This window comes from Ceratotherium simum, chromosome 9 (genome assembly GCF_057802395.1).
Source record: "Ceratotherium simum simum isolate JZ-2026a chromosome 9, ASM5780239v1, whole genome shotgun sequence".
Lineage (NCBI taxonomy): Eukaryota > Metazoa > Chordata > Mammalia > Perissodactyla > Rhinocerotidae > Ceratotherium > Ceratotherium simum.
Window position 1 is genome coordinate 67142237 of NC_141908.1, and position 16545 is coordinate 67158781.

The 16545-nt window shown below is 40.3% G+C and overlaps 1 protein-coding gene across 2 annotated transcripts in view; it reads left to right on the top strand.

The window, feature by feature from the left end:
- The first annotated feature begins 4300 nt into the window (after nt 1-4300).
- The window catches only part of ANKAR (ankyrin and armadillo repeat containing), a 69858-nt gene continuing 57613 nt past the window's right edge, over nt 4301-16545 (top strand). For both annotated transcript variants that reach the window (XM_014784680.2, XM_087435477.1), the window contains exons 1-3: nt 4301-4932; nt 13641-14078; nt 15905-16068. In XM_014784680.2, the coding sequence (XP_014640166.1) occupies nt 4332-4932; nt 13641-14078; nt 15905-16068 (1203 nt within the window). In that variant the 5' untranslated portion in view covers nt 4301-4331. The remainder of the gene's footprint in view (nt 4933-13640; nt 14079-15904; nt 16069-16545) is intronic.

Below are 16545 nucleotides of genomic sequence, written 5' to 3' on the forward strand. Positions count from 1 at the left end.
TGGACATACGTTGATTCTTTTAATCATAGTGGGAAAGAAATTTTAGAATACTGACAATCAGAAGCCTGTCAAAAACTTTCACGTGCCCTGAATTTATTCCCTGGTAAATGCAATGTTCAAACCAGATTCAGATATTACCTGAATAACTTGCGTCCCTCTACCTGAAGGCAGACAACTTCAAGTGTCTATGTGGTCCTGAGCACTAAATTGAATTGCTCATATCAGGAGTACATAAACTAAGGTTTGCTGAGCAGCCTAGAGTTGAATATAACAATAATTTTTATAATAATTGTTAAAATTAATAATTTTATTATAATAATAAATAGTTTAATACTAAAAACAGCTATCATTTGATACTAAAAACAGCTAGGCATCATTCTATGAGCTTTGCATGTATTAATTTAATCAGTTGGACCTCTGTAGGGTATCTGCTCCAGCAGGATACTGTGTGTGCATGGTTTGTGGGTCTTTTGTTTTTTTCAGTCCTCAGAGGGCCTGACTGTTTACAACCTTCTTGCTACTTAATCCCATAAACTCTGGGATAAAGTTCTACATTAATCCTTAAACAAAGGAATAATCTTTCCCAAGATTTGAGACACTTAGAACCATCTGGGTACCTGAGCAAAAACCTTTTGAATAGAGGAATTTACACATATTGTTCATACTTTATAAGTGCAAACGTGCAGATCTCTTAAAGAAAGCAGTCACTTTTGGACATCCCTTGCCGTGGAACAGCGATCATTAATTTACTAATATTCACTACCTCTATGGCAGCTAAAATAATGACATGGTTGGAGTAAGAGAAATTCTGCCCCAAACAATCACCAAAAACCTAATATTACCTAGCCAGATAATGCCTGGCTGTTTTTAGTATTAAATGATAGCTGTTTTTAGTATTAAACTATTTATTATAATAAAATTATTAATTTTAACAATTATTATAAAAATTATTGTTATATTCAACTCTAGGCTGCTAAATTCAGTGGGAAAGTTTCAGTTCTCAGCTCCCTTGACATAGCAGCAGCATCCAGTGAAGGAGGCCATTCCCTTATTCATAAGACACTTGTCTTGGCTTCTGTGACCAATGTTGGTTTTCCTCCTGCCTTCCTGACTGCTCACTCTGTCTTTACTGACCCCACCCTCTCCACTTGACCTTTAAATATTAAATTCCTCAGGTCTCCATCCTGGGTTCTCAACTCTTCTTCTCTGCTCTCTCCCTTGGTGATTCAGCCACTCCCCTGGCTTCAGTACCCTAAGCCTGCCCAAACCTATACATCTAACCCAAGCTGCCATTCTTGCCCAGACCTGTGTATCTAAGGCATCTCTGACGTCCCTACTTGGTTCTCTCACAGGTACATCAGGCTCAGTAGGTCCACAACTGAACTCTTAATCTTGCCCTGATCCCTTCTTGCTCCCGACAGAAATTTGGGTGTCACCTAGACAACCACCTTCTTTTTCCACACTCCACCCCCATCCAATGTCTTACCAGTAGGGCACTTCATTATTTCTCAAGTCCATCCCCAGCCCTCCATCTCCACTGCCACCACTCAGCCTGCACCTAGCCTCTACTGCCACGGACCCAGCCTAAACTTTTACAAGAAAGTTCAAAATCATGAATTCAGCAGGCTGCATGATCTGGCCTTCACCCACCTCTACAGCCTAATTTTGTGCCCACATCTCTCATGTTCTCTACGCAAGGTTTTGTTCAGTTTCTCAAAAATTTCAACTTTCTTCTCAGCTCAGTTCATCATCACCTGGTGTTCCCTGTCCCTGGAAAGCTACTTCTCCAACTCTGCTTGGATGCTCTTGTTCATCTTCCAGGTTCAACTTAAAAGACCACTTCCTCGGGGCAGCCTTTCCCAGCCCCTGGTCTTGGTTAGCTTTCCTTCATGTGCTGCCATTACATCTGACATCCACCACAGTGTTTACATGTAGCTGTGTGATCATCTGTCTAACTATAAGCTCCTTGGGGGTTTGTGTCTGCCCTGCTGTCCAGGGTCTCCAACTCCTAGCACAGTGCCCGGATCATAATAAGCGTTCCATACGTATTTGTTGAATGAAAGAATGACGATGGAGGTGGGATTCCAACTCAGGACTGCCTCCCAGCCTGGCGCTTTCGCCTCAGCCACTCCGTTTGGTGTTTTCGCAGAGCCCCGTAGTGAACGTGGAGAGAGCACAGCGCCCAGAGCACGGGGCGGGCCGGAGTTCCGCGGGGAGGGGAGGAGCGGGGCATCCGTCCGGGAAGAATCCGAGGCACCGTCCGCGGGAGCACAGGGGCCCCCTTGTGGCGCGGCCTGCGCCCCGCGGCTCCAGGACCAACGGCTTCGGCCCGCGCCAGGGCGGCGGCGGTCCGGCCCACCCGTGACCCGCGGACGGCAGGGAAGACTGGCGGCCCCGCGGGGCGGGCAGGCGCCCCAGGCCCTCGCCTCAGGAAACTCCCTCTCAGACCCTCCCCACAGCGGCTCCCCTCACCCCTCGCCCACGCGGGGCTCCTCACGGTGGATTCAGGTGGATTCGGGCCCAGGGAGAAGCCACTGGCCACTCTCACTGCCCCGGCCCCCAGGAATACTCCGGAGAGCAGCGCGGACGCAGCTTCCCTCTCCTGGACAAGAAAACTATCATTTCATAGTAAGTTTCTTCCCTTTCCTTGTCCTTTCCCCTTTCCCATGCCCGTGTGGGCATAGGTCTTGCACTTGCGTGTGGACAGACTTGGGTTGGTTCTGATTCTGAAGGTGTGAAACCTTAGGCACGTTCGGTAACCTTCCTAGTCGCCATTTCTGCGTCTATAAAGTGCGGATACCAAAGCCTATGTCGCTGAGCTGGGTTCTCAAAGTGCCGAGCCAGAACGAGCAGCATCAGCGTCACCTCTCACTTTTCAGAAATGCAGATTCTCTGACCTTCCTCCAACCGACTGAATCAGAAACTCGAGGGTAGGGTTCTGCAATCTGTTTTAACAAGCCCCAGATGATTTCCATGCAGGTTAAATTTGAGAACCACTGTATAGGAGGGGCCAAATGAAATAAATAAAATATTGTGTATAAAGAGTCAGGTAAATAGTAGATATTCAATAAATAGTGGTTCTAGTTACTATTATTCCAGGAACAAAGAGGCATTTTAGTTGCACAGAAATGGAAAGTTAAGCAGGCACTTCTTGTCTTTCCTTTTCTTTTAAGCAAGTCTTTATTTTCTTGCTTTAAAAAAACTAAAAACAAAAACATATGCAAGAAAGCCTCTTCTACAAAAAAGAATAGGTATGCAACAGTAGCTTCTCACATAATAAACTTACATTTCTTTTTGACATACTTCTTAGTATCTTCTGACTACTTTTGAAAAGCAGAACATGATTAATGTTAAAGGCTTTACCATTTTAATTGGTTTAATTCAAATTTCAACTTTCTTATGCTGCAGTTAGTTTAAGATTGAAAGATGTAATAGAACTTCCATATGATTCAGCAATTCCCATTCTGAATATTTATCCTAAAAAACAAAAACACTAACTTGAAAAGATATATGCACCCCCATGTTCACTGCAGCATTATGTACAATAGCCAAGATATGGAAACAACCTAAGTGTCCATCGATGGATGAATGAATAAAGAAAATGTAGTATATATTTACAATGGAATATTATTCAGCCATAAAAAAGAATGAAATCTTGCCATTTGCAATGACATAGATTGGACCTTGACATTGCAAGGACCTTGAGGGCATTTTGCTAAGTGAAATAAGTCAGACAGAGAAAGACAAATACTGTATGATCTCACATTGGAATCTCAAAAAAAAAAAAAAACAAGCTCATAGATACAGAGAACAGATTGGTGGTTGCCAGAGACAGTGGGTAGGGGTTGGGCAAAATAGATGAAGGAAGTCAAAAGGCACAAACTTCCAGTTATAAAATAAATAAGTCATGGGAATGTAACGTACAGCATGGCAACTATAGTTAATAATACTGTAATGCATATTTGCAAGTTGCTAAGAGAATACATCTTAAAAGTTCCCATCACAAGAAAAAAATTCTGTATGTATGGTGACAGATGTTAACTAGACTTATTGTAGTGATCATTTCGAAATATATACAAATATTTCATCATTATGTTGTACACCTGAAACTAATGTTGTATGTCAATTATACCTCTATTTAAGAAAATGTTTAAAAAAAAAGATTGAAAAATGTAATGGTTGACCACGAAACAATTAACCTAATAAAGATGAAGGTACATATTTATTTTTTGAGAAATCTAGCTTCATTACCATGGCAAATTTTATTGCTTGTCTTTTCCTTTATATTCATTGCAGAAACTCCAAAAAGTACACAATAGAATTAATTAGAAATGTCAAGATTGCCCAAAAAAGGATTACCTAGATTTGATCAAATTCAAGATGAAGAAACGTACCTGGAAAATTTGACAGTACAGAGAAATGCTTCTGCTTTTTTTGAAAAATATGATCGGAGTGAAGTACAAGAGTTGCTAACTACTGTACTAGTTAGCTGGTTGTCTGTCAAAGACGACGTCCACTCTCAGTTTGACGTGCCATGTGGAATTATGAATCAAATGAATAATGTGGGCTTCTCCACTGCAATCCTGCTGACTCCTGTGGACCCAACTGCCCTCTTAGACTATAGAGAAGTCCATCAGATCATCAGGGAGTTGGCTGTTGGAATTTATTGCTTAAATCAAATTCCTTCCATCAGTTTAGAAGCTAATTATGATCAGAGTTCTTCTTGTCAATTACCTCCAGCTTATTATGATACCAGAATTGGGCAAATTCTGATCAATATTGACTACATGCTGAAAGCACTATGGCATGGAATATATATGCCCAAAGAAAAACGAGCCAGATTCTCTGAATTGTGGCGTACCATCATGGACATTGATCCAGATGGGAAGCCTCAAACAAATAAAGATATTTTTGCAGAGTTTAGTTCAGCAGGTAAGAGAATTTAACACATTTTATTTTTACTAGAAGCCATTTTTTACATTTAAAAGTTATTTATATATGGCTCAGTTTTATGTATTTATTTAGCCACATTTCTTAAAAGAGATCTTTTAAACTCCAAAGAATCTTTTCAATAAAACTTTAATTTTTTTCAATGTCACCAAAAATTATGTTTTAAGTCAAACATCTTACCTCTTTCATCTTAATCTCCAATTTATGCAGAACATATAAGATTCCAGATACCTGATGGAGAGTTTTCAGTTTATACTTTTTGTCGTATGGGGCCTAAGTAGGAAAATCAGTAGTAAAGCCAAGAGTAGAATTGGAGTGCAATGAGGAAAATCTCCAAACTTGAAAACCAGATGATTGCCAGATTGATTAGCCATCCACATGCCGTTTTTATAAACCTCTGAAGTGAAAGATATAAAAATTGAAGTTAAGGATAGATGTGCATCAGCAATCTAAGATTTGGTATTTTAGTACCATTTGGTTTCATAAGTCCTTATTCTTGATTCACCTAACTTTAATTCTTCCCTCCTCAGGGCCACACTTCTCTAAAGCCTGTATATAAACAATAGATACCGCTAAGTCCTGGTGCATCTCCTTCAGCATATGTAGATTTTTTATTGGAGTTTAAAAAAAAAAAAAATTCCTATAGTTCCTTTGCAGCGGGCCAAGTGGAATGGGGAGTGAAATGGGAAATGTGTGCCCCAAACAGTGTTTCCAACTGCTTTCATTGACTAAATATATCTAATCACTTTCTAAATAGATTTCCAGAGTATGTGAGCACAGGCTTAAAAATAAGCCTCAATTCTGATAAAAATATATTGGAATTTCACTTGACTGGAGGAGAGAGCATGATAATAGATTTTATACAGATTTTATTGTATCTGAAACTGAAAAGGGATGACAGCTCATCCTTCAGGTATAAAATGTCATCCAGTGGTTCCTTTCTTGGCCATTTTGAGAACAAATCTATTGATTTATGTAGTGCATGTGAATTTGGCTGCACATTATGGGGTCGGTATTCAAAAATATAATATTTTCGATCTTTATGCAGTTTATTTTATATATAATCTTAATATGGCAAGAAGCTTTTGCATAATCTTACTAAGGCAGAAGAGGATTAATATTCTCCCCTAATTAGCCAGATTTCCCTTGGCTAAACAGAGCTACTAACAGAAGCTTTTAATGGTAAATCAGGTGGAAATGAACCACGTTTATCTGAACTGGACATGTAATTGAGGAGAAAATTCTCTGAAAAAGACTTTAGTTTGTCAGTGTAAATCTGGTTACTAAAGAAAATACCTTGAAAACCAAATTAGTTGTTTCTTAGCTTCTCAATAAAATGTGGAAGGATTATGATCATTTGAATATTTAATGCCATTAATATGGTAAGTTAGTTTCATGGAGTTGTTTAATAGTTTTCTTTCCTTATCTTTTTTCCTTCTCTGTCATTGATAGCTAAATCAAAAATTATATACACACAGGCACATAATATATGTTTATAAAAGACTCTAGATCAATTTACTCATTTTACATATATTCATTGAGATTTATTTCTTGCTGAGACACAGAAATAAATCTGACATCAAGAACAAGTAAACAGTAAGCTTAAGTGTAAGTTCCATGAAAAAAAGGCCCTCATCTGTCTTGTCTGTCTGGTACGTTTAGTGCCTAAAACAGTGCCTGACACACCGTAGGCATCATTTATTAAATTGTATTAAATGAATTGAATTGAATCAATGAATAATTACATGGGGCAGGGGTGTCACACATCTTGAGAGCGTTTCTACCATTACCAGTGGATCCGGTTGGAGATCAAGTCTAGCATGGGTGTCCCAGAGGGATTTAATAATTGTAAACTGAGGGAGCAGCCCCTCAGCAAGGGTGTCACGACTAGATCATGCTCAAAGTTTTGACCGTCCTCAAGTGTCCAATCAGAAAGGTGTCTAGGTACAATGGCTACAATTGGGTAGTCCCTCCCCCACCACCACCTTCAGCACTACACACCACTGAACACTTCTGAGTCTTGGTTAGGACCTGAACCACAGGTCCTGTGGTTCTACCTGTGGCTGGACTGCTATGAAGTTCGAATGCCTGAGAATAAGATTTGCTTGGTGACAGTAAGGCAGCCTGACTCACCTGCTATGGGTTGGGTTTCCAGATGTGTTGTTTCAGGCTCTGTAGCCTTAGTGTAGCAGCAAGCAGTACAGTCTCTTGAAGATGGTACCTTTGTGTCTCAAAGAAAATTTAGATGGCTAATAGCTCTCATTCTCATGCAGAGTAATCAACTTCTGTTGAGAACAGGATCTAAGAGTGGTGAGTTTAAGGCAGAAACTCTCCTCCTCTGGGAGAGAATTACTCCATCTGTGGTGGTGGTGGAATCAGCACTAATGCCATCTGGCTGGGTGCAGAGTACCATAGGATTGGAGGGTCACTGGCTTCTAAGAGATTATAGCTGTAACTGGAACCTAATAAATCCTTTTTTGTTGTTCAGTTCTTTGGGGGTGATTAGGGTGAAGAAATGCAAAATATTGCCAGTAATATCTAGCGAATTCCGTCAATTTCTACATTCCCTTGAATGGTCTGGATGTTCCCTCTGAGAGCCCACTGACACTTTGGCATCATTGTAGATGCATCGTTGAAGAGAATATGGCATGGTCAAAGTCTTAAAACATTTGTTAGAGTTTGCTCAGAAGTCCTATCATTGCTAGTAGTTTAGGACCTCCAAGGCTAGCTCAGGTCATGTAAATAAAATGTAACTAAATTAAGTTGTCATTTGCGTGGTTGATGACCCTTCTATCCTGGAAGTTGTGCAGTAATCCATTCGCTTATCCTTGGAAGACAGAAGGGAACATTGCACAAACCAGGTGATGTCTCTGTATACTTGAATTGGCCAAGATGTTTCTGGAAAACTAAGTTACATGGTTTGCCCTTCCTAATTGAGATGATGTCAGGAGCTTTGTGAAGGTCTGAGCTCCATGGAGGTTAAGGATCAGCAGGAGTGGATAGTGGTTTCCAACAATGTTAAAACCTTGACAATCCTGACAAAAATTGGATTTGCTTTTCTTCCCTTTTTACAAAGTTTACTTGGGACTCTCATTGGAGAGGAGGTGGGACTGATGAACCATCATTTCGATCTGGCATGTGTCAAGCAAGGCACAGATTTGACTGGTAAAGAAACAATGAGCTCTTTTAGATTCAGATATCCAGGTGGAAATTTCCATTATAGAAATCAAATTCTGGAGAGTGATCAGGGTTAGAGGTACACTTTCACATATTAAAGTCACAAAAGCCTTTGGATCATCCAGTGAGAGCATCAATAAAAAGAAGAGACATGGCCATGGCAGGGGGAAGCACATGTCCTGGTGTGTAACTAAGGATAGAGGGCTCCTGCTTAGTTGATGACAAAGTCGGTTACATCAAGCAACTTCATGGCCCAGCCTCTGGTCTATTGAGCTCAGCTGTCTGTCATATCTGAGGCCACCCTCTATGAGAATTCCCTCACAGTGGTGCTCCTGGTTGAGGGGATCAGAGACACATAGGAATATTCTAATCAAGATGTAGGAGGAGTGGGGGAGCATCCAGAAACTAGTGCTGTCTGTCTTCCACTGCCTACATTTTCAGGGGTGATACTCAAAATACTTAACCACGAGTACAGCATGGCAATTGACCAGTCAGAACAGACATCAGCCATAATGCTGGAACAGTCTCAGAGACCTCCTGCTTGTTATATGTACCCTTTGCTGGATCATGGAGCTTTCCAGGCTATCCCAGGGGACGGAGGCATTCAAAGAGCTTGGGGCTCTAGCAATTCAAATTATGAAACAATATAGAAGGGTTCAATATTTTAACAACCAATGTAGCCATATTGATACATATCACCTAAATATCAATCCTGGACATTTCTACTCAATTCTTTCCCGGCTGGGAACCCATGTCTCGACTATTGTGATTCTACCTCTAAAATATCTCAAAATCATCCATTTTGGTTTATGTTCACTGCAACACTGATACAGAACACTCTTGTCTCTAGCCTTACATGCTACAACTGCCTCTGACTGCTCTCTCTGCCTCTAATCCCTTTTTCACTGTATATTAATGAAGCTGGAAACCTTTCCAAATCCAGTCACTCTACCACCATGTGCCTTGGGAAAAGTGCTGTGTGAGTTTACACTAAAACACTTTGTAATATTCCTGCTGGGCCATCAAAGATGAGCATCATACCGGGAGCAGAGATTTTCTTCTCCCTCCACTGCACTTTGGGAGTCTGCTGAAGAACCGGCAGCATCGGCATGCTTCAGGTGCTGTAACAATGGTGTAGTGCAAACACTGGTCAATGACCAAGCAGCACACATGCTAGACCTGTTAGAGCAGAGTTTATGGGGGAAAACTCACAGAGACAGCAGCAGGAATAGATAGAGTTTCCCCATCCTGCACCACGCCTGGAGCATCACTGTGAAATCCTGCAGGGCCAAGCACCAGACCCGGGGAAAGGGACTCAGGCCATGGAGCTTTTATGCCGCGTGATTAAGGAAACACAGGGTCCAAGGCCACAATGCAAGAGCAATGTGTATTAGCCTATGTATTAGGCCCCAAATTAGAGCCTGAGCTGAAGACTTAAGTCAGGGTAGTTTATGGGAAATGACTCCAAGGAACAGGAGTGAGGGACAGGAAAAGTGAATAGACAAGGAGGGAACATCAATCCAAGGATGTGCTGTTGAGCTTTCACCAGCTGGGCAGTTGGGGTCCGCTTTGCTGGGACTCTCTGAGGAGTCACACAGAATACACTTCAGAATTGTCAGCCAGAGGGATGGAAGAAGGGAGCATGTATCCACTGGCTTCTCTCCCCAATTGGTCAAAGCTTGCATGGGGGTTGACTCCCTGGCACTTCAAGATTTGTTCATGCATCAGGCTGGATGGGTTGCATCAGGAGTCCAGCACAGCAGCAGCGGAGAAGCCCCAGGGCGAAATAAGAGCCCTGTGGGGCATGTGAGGCCAGGTCCAGTTAGGTTTAATCTGCGTGGAGCTGGCCGATGCAACAACAGCTAGCATGAAAAATATGGTCTATGGGTGAGTGAGGTAGGGAACAAAAGGCATCTGATAGACAGTGTGACTCACGGAAACTTGCCTCCAGCCCTGTCCTCCCAGTGTAGTCCTTGTAGTTGCAGCTGTATGGTGGCAAGCTAGCAGCAAGAATCGCTATATAATTACTCATGTCTGGGGAAACAGCACCTACTCTCTTGGCAGAACTGGGAGGCTGGGTTCAAGTCTTGCAACTGACCACGCGATTGCCTTAAACATTGTGCCACAGTGGATTTCCAAGGAATTTGCAGGAGCCCAGTTCTTTTTTCTGGGAGGGCCAACTGCTGGGAATCAGTCTGGCCAAGTTACACTTGACCTCTCTGATAGTCTTGCACTGTACAAAGCTAAAAGCAAACACAACTCTTAAAAAACTGGAGCAAAAGCAGTACAGAATAGAGCACACCAAAATCTGTCTATATCCAGTTTTCTGAGAGGGGATTTTAATTAGGGCAAGTCCCTTGATCTAAGTAATTCCTGGGTTCTTGGATTTATTACATGAGGTTTAGGGGATGAGAGGAAAGAAGAAAAAGATATTTTCATGATAGCAAAATGGGGGAGGGGAACTTTTAGTGGAAATACTAAAAAAAGATATGACCTTATTTAATACCACAAGCTGGTAATGTGAAATGGTTATTTTTATTTATTGATTGATTGATTGATGAGGAAGAGTGGCCCTGAGCTAACATCTGTTCCCATCTTCCTCTATTTTGTATGTAGGATGCCGCCACAGCATGGTTTGATGAGTGGTACAGGTCCACACCCGGGATCTGAACCTGTGAACCCCAGGCCACCAAAGCGGAGCGTGCCAAACTTAACTACTGTACCAGCAGGCCAGCCCCTATTTTTTAATTTTTATTTTTTATCTGGATGCCCTTCTCCCTGCCATTCACCCACTCTTTCACATTCCTCCCCAGGTTATTGATACTCATTTTTTGAAACTTGATTCAACACAGCCTCCTCTATTCTGTGCACACTGTGTTCTGTATTGAAATTGTTGGCTTCACCTCTGTCTTCCTTGTCAGACCCTAAGCTCCTCCTGGAGAGCACAGTAAAGTGTGTCTTTTTTGTCTTTAAATTCTCAGCGCCTTGTACAGTGCTTGGTACACAGTAAACTTCCAATACATGTAGAAAGTAAATGGTTAATAACAGATAAAATGTAAGAGACAGGGAATCACAGGAGACTCTGGTTTCTGGTTTGAAGAACTGATAGATAAATAGCACCATTAACTGTGATAGGGAATGAAAGAAAAGCAGATTTTCAGGAAAGGAAAGATGAATTTCGATTGGAAGTGATTCTGTGGCATTCAGGTAAAGGTATTTATTAGGCATGGAGAAAGAATCTGGAGTTCAGGAGCAAAAGCAAGGCAGGAGATGAGAGTAAAAGAAATTAGCACAGAGGTGAAAACAATGGAATCTTGTGCTTCTCTTCCCTCATTCTCCAAATTTAGTTATAGCCAATTTTTGGTTAAATCTTTTCTCATTTTTTACTTTATTATGACTTCATACATATTCTTCCTAGCTGATTTACATACTATGCTATGATCACATTTTCTTTTTATTTGTTTATTTTTTTGTGAGGAAGATAAGCCCTGAGCTAACATCCATGCCAATCCTGGTCTTTTTTTGCCAAGGAAGACTGGCCCTGAGCTAACATCCGTGCCCATCTTCCTCCACTTTATGTGGGATGCCACCACAGCATGGCCTGACGAGTCGTGTGTCGGTGCACCCCCCGGATCCGAACCTTGGCCGCCAGCAGCTGAGCGTGTGCACTTACCCGCTACACCACTGGGCCAGCCCCAATCACATTTTCTTTAATAACTTTTTATTTCTCATGACATGAACAATTGTGTCATTCTTTAAGTTAGCTTCATTTCCCATGTGCTTATTACTAATTCAGCCCCAAACTTTTGAACAGAAATATCCACCTCCTCTCAGTAAAGTGAACTCTCAGGCAGTGCTTCCTTAGAAGGGTCTGGACACCTTCATCCTCCTAGTCTGTCTGAACCCCTTGGTTCTTCTCGAGGCACTTTCCTTTACTGCTCTCCAAAATCCGTTCTCCCATTCTCCACCCTCCCTCCTCGTCCTCCCTCCCCCTCCTCCCTCCCCCTGCTCCTCCTCCCCCTCCCTCCTCTCTCCAGGCGCAGTCTCTCAGCTGAGAGGCTTTCCTCACCTCCTGGCGGTCCTCGCTGTTTGTGCTCGCTGTTTGTGCTCGATGGGGAGAGAGGCGGGGGCAGGGCTTGCTGACCAGCGCCGCACTGCAGGGTGATCAGAAGAAACCTTGCCTTTTCTCTGGGGAGCCACTCCCACGTGCTGTATCTGTAGGTCTTTTCTCTTTGGTTGGTTTGTTTCCTCCAGGCTCCCCCGCTCCAGGAGGCCATGAGTCTGAGGCCAGAGAAGGGGCTGCGGGTCTCCCCGTTCAGCACAGACTCCCAGCACACCCCTCCTCCTGGCCCTCGGCGGTGCTTCGCAGCCCGTTTAGTGAGGAAGGGAAGGAGCTGTGCTATCTGGGGAAGGCAGGCGATCTGGGGGTCTCACTGCACCTTTATCAGACTTTGAACCAATCCTTTCTTTTTGAATTCCAATGCCGTGACCTGTCCTTCAGAGGTTCCACTGCTTCCAATTTCTAAGCCCTCCTGCTGTTCTGTGGTGAGAATTGACTTGCTACCCATTGGCTCCCACCCACCCAAGCCACAGTTTTAGAGGTATCAACAATGCTCTGGCTTATATTTAGACTTTTTTTTTTTAAGTCAGAAACACTTTAATTTCTTTATAATCTGTTAATAATTTAACTTACTCTTTTGCACAAGGGAGATGAATCATAGAGGTCATTTTAAAAATCCAAGAGTATTCTGGCTTTTTAAAAGAAATACATTCAAGGAAGAAAAAAAGGAAAAAGAAAAAGGGCACATTGATGTATTATTTACACTTTAAGGCACATATGTTGCAAACAAACTCCACGGTTTCTACAGTCATATTTTATGATTCCAAGCAGGTTTCTCAAGCCTAGATTAAGAGTAACATTGTAGATTGTCACTATCTTTAGAAAGACAATTTGTCAACAAGAAAGTCCTTAATTTTATCGTAAATGGGAAGAAAATGTAACATAGGAAATTTGTCATTTGTAAGAGAGTAAAATCAAGTTTTCTTTCTTATTGTTTCATCATTGTTAGTGAGCAGGCAAGTTCTTTATTTATTGTATATGTTTAACTTCTGTTATCAGCAAAAAGAAGAAATGTGTCATACACGGCCTGAAAAAGCAAATTATACTTTTAGGCCAAGTAAGAAACTGATTCTCTGCTTAAAGGAAGATCACATTTTCTTGTTTTTCCATATTTTCCTTGATTAAAGATGGAATGTATGGAATTGTGTTTTTTTCCTCCGAAGAATGGAAATCTGTTTGTTTTAATTCCACAAGCTTGCGTCTGTCTTTACTCTGCTCAGTTACCACTCATCCGTCTGCTTTTCATCTTGACAACGTTATTGGTGTCTCATTATTCCTTTACTGCCGTGTTAGTAGGATATCAGGATGAAACCCTGTGTTCAACCTGCTGTATTTACCTAGAAGCCAAATATGAAGTTTTCACTATCTAAAATTTTTGTTTTTTACTGTGAAGGTTTGATTGATATTACAAAGGATCCAGACTTTAATGGAATTTATGATGAAGACATGAATGAAGATCCAACATATAATCCTAATAGCCCTGAAGAAAAAGCTGTGTTTATGAAATATGCTGAAAATATTTTGCTAAAGTTGACGTTCAGTACCACACAAGTTCAACAGTATGAAAATGTTTTTATATTTGAAACAGCCTATTGGCTTACTAATGCTATAAAATATAATCAGGATTATCTTGATATTTGTACCTACCAGAGACTACAGCAAAGATTATATCTTCACAAAAAGGTTATTCAAAAACATTTTGAGAAGAAAAAAGAAATCAGAAGAGGGATAGGATACTTAAAGTTAATATGTTTTCTGATTCCATTTCTACTGAGTTTAAAAAAGAAGATGAAAGTCCCATATTTAAGTAGTCTGCTTCAACCTTTTTCAGGTAAGAGTATCACCAAAAATGAAATATAAAATATAGATGTATTTTCAACTTATATTTAAATTCAATTTTGTTTCTAGTATGTGGGTCTAGGCACGTAACCTAGCTGTGGCCTGTTAGAAAGAAAAAAACAAAATTAAATGTCTTCAAAGTAATTAAAAATACTTGGTATATGTACATAGTATTCGGTATATATTTATACCATTATAAGGGCTATTGTGAAGGACTTAAAACAAGTTCTGAGAAAATAGAGAAATATGCCATGTTTATGATGGGACAACACTGTGAATATATCATATCTTATCCAAATTACTCTATAAATTCAATGCACTTCTACTCAAAATCTGTCATGTTTTTCGTAAAAGTTTATAAATTGATTCTGAAATTAATACAGAGCACTAAAGGATCATATATGGTCTTACATTTCTGAAAAAGATGAAAACATATTTTAAAACTTTAGTCATGTATTGGCACTACAATAAACAAATAGACCAATGTAAGTGAATAGAGAGCTGAAATAGGACCATGCTTATATGGAATTTGACAGGAATGTGGTGCAAACTATTCCTCCCACTCAGATTAGCCCACAATTTATATATTTTCGTTGGTGCCCAATGTAGACTGATTATAGTGGGCTTTCTATTCAGATGGCAATTTTCAGTAGAAATTTTGCAAATGGTTTAATGAAATTTTGTATCATGAGAATTCAGATGGTGAAGATTATTATCCATATCTGTGAACTATTTAAAAATGGGCTCATGACAATGCTTGTCCCATGGTGGCACGTGTATGGAACTAAGAGGGCCTTCCTTAAAGAACATGTTAGCTATATCTGTAATGTTTTGTTACTTAAATTATTGGAAGCACATATGACTAAATGTTAATAGTTAATTCCAGATGGTGAGATTAGGGTGTTGTATTATTCTTTGTAGTTTTCTATACCTTTTACATTTCTCAAAATACATTATATACTTTATATTGATGAAACCATATTCTGCTAACAAGTCAAAATATTGAACAAACCTAATCCTCACTGGGATTTTAGAAAATTATTTTTAAAATAAATGTTATATGTGTGGTTTCATTACTTTTCAGAAAAGTGGGCTGGTTATTTTTGTCATGTGAGAGATACCCACCTACTTTTTTTGTGTGTGTGTGAGGAAGATCAGCCCTGAGATAACATCCATGCCAATCCTCCTCTTTTTGCTGAGGAAGACTGGCCCTGAGCTAACATCTATTGCCAATCCTCCTCCTTTTTTTCCCTTTTTCTCCCCAAAGCCCCAGTAGATAGTTGTATGTCATAGTTGCACATCCTTCTAGTTGCTGTATGTGGGACGCCACCTCAGCATGGCCAGACAAGCGGTGCATTGGTGCGCGCCCAGATCTGAACCCGGGCCGCCAGTAGCGGAGCACACGCACTTAACTGCTAAGCCACGGGGCCAGCCTCCCCACCTCTTTCTTTTTAACATCTCTTTTTACCTAGCCCAGGAGAGTTTTTGTTTATTTAACCAAAGATTCTTTAAGGCAAAGAGTTTCAAATCTTTTCTTGAGCTGACACATAGAAACCAATAAGTAGAATAATGTTTTGACTATTTTGAAATGTTTGTACAATGAAACTACAGGAAATACCCAAAATGTATGATATAAATATATTTTAATGTTTAAAATATACATAGCATAAATAATTTTATAGACTGCAATTGCCAAGATTTTCATTTCATGTGGATTTTTTCACTTTGTTTACATGAATGAGAATATAGATCTCCAAAATATGATTGTTGATATGCTTTTTTCACTTTTTAAATAAAAGTTTGTTTTCATTTTTGGAGATGACAAGGTCAAGACAGAGCGAGAATTGCCTCCATTCATTTACGGACGAGATTTTAAATGCCAGAATTTTCACTATAAACAGAATCAGTATTTTCATGTTCATGGAGGAATTGAATTTGATATCAGCACGCCTTCAATTGAGAATGCTCTGGAAGAGTTTAAGGTCTGAATTATTATTGTTCCTGAAATGGTTTGTCATCTCACAACTCTCTTATCCTGTTCTCCATCCAGAAAGTGTCTCTGTCGGTACAGGCACTAGGCAGCTCTCCAAATGATTATCTTCCCAACTCACTAATTTTTCCATACATTATATGACATACCTGGATTAAGTGCAGCTATTTCTAAGGTACTATGTTAGATATCAGAAATAAAATGATAAATAAGCTAGATACAACTATCATCCTCACAGAATTTACAGACATCTAATGGACCATATTTGCCCTAGAATAGTTAACCAGAGAGTGCAGTAAAATCCACGAACATTTCATGATGTAGTCTTCCATTTCCTTAAAGATTAGTATTAGACAGAGATCCTCTAGAGTTTGGGAACCATAAGTCTTCATCTGGAATTTAGTATAAACATTATACACTTCAATTGTCATGTTGTCTATATTATATCTTTCCTTTTGTGTTTTTTCCT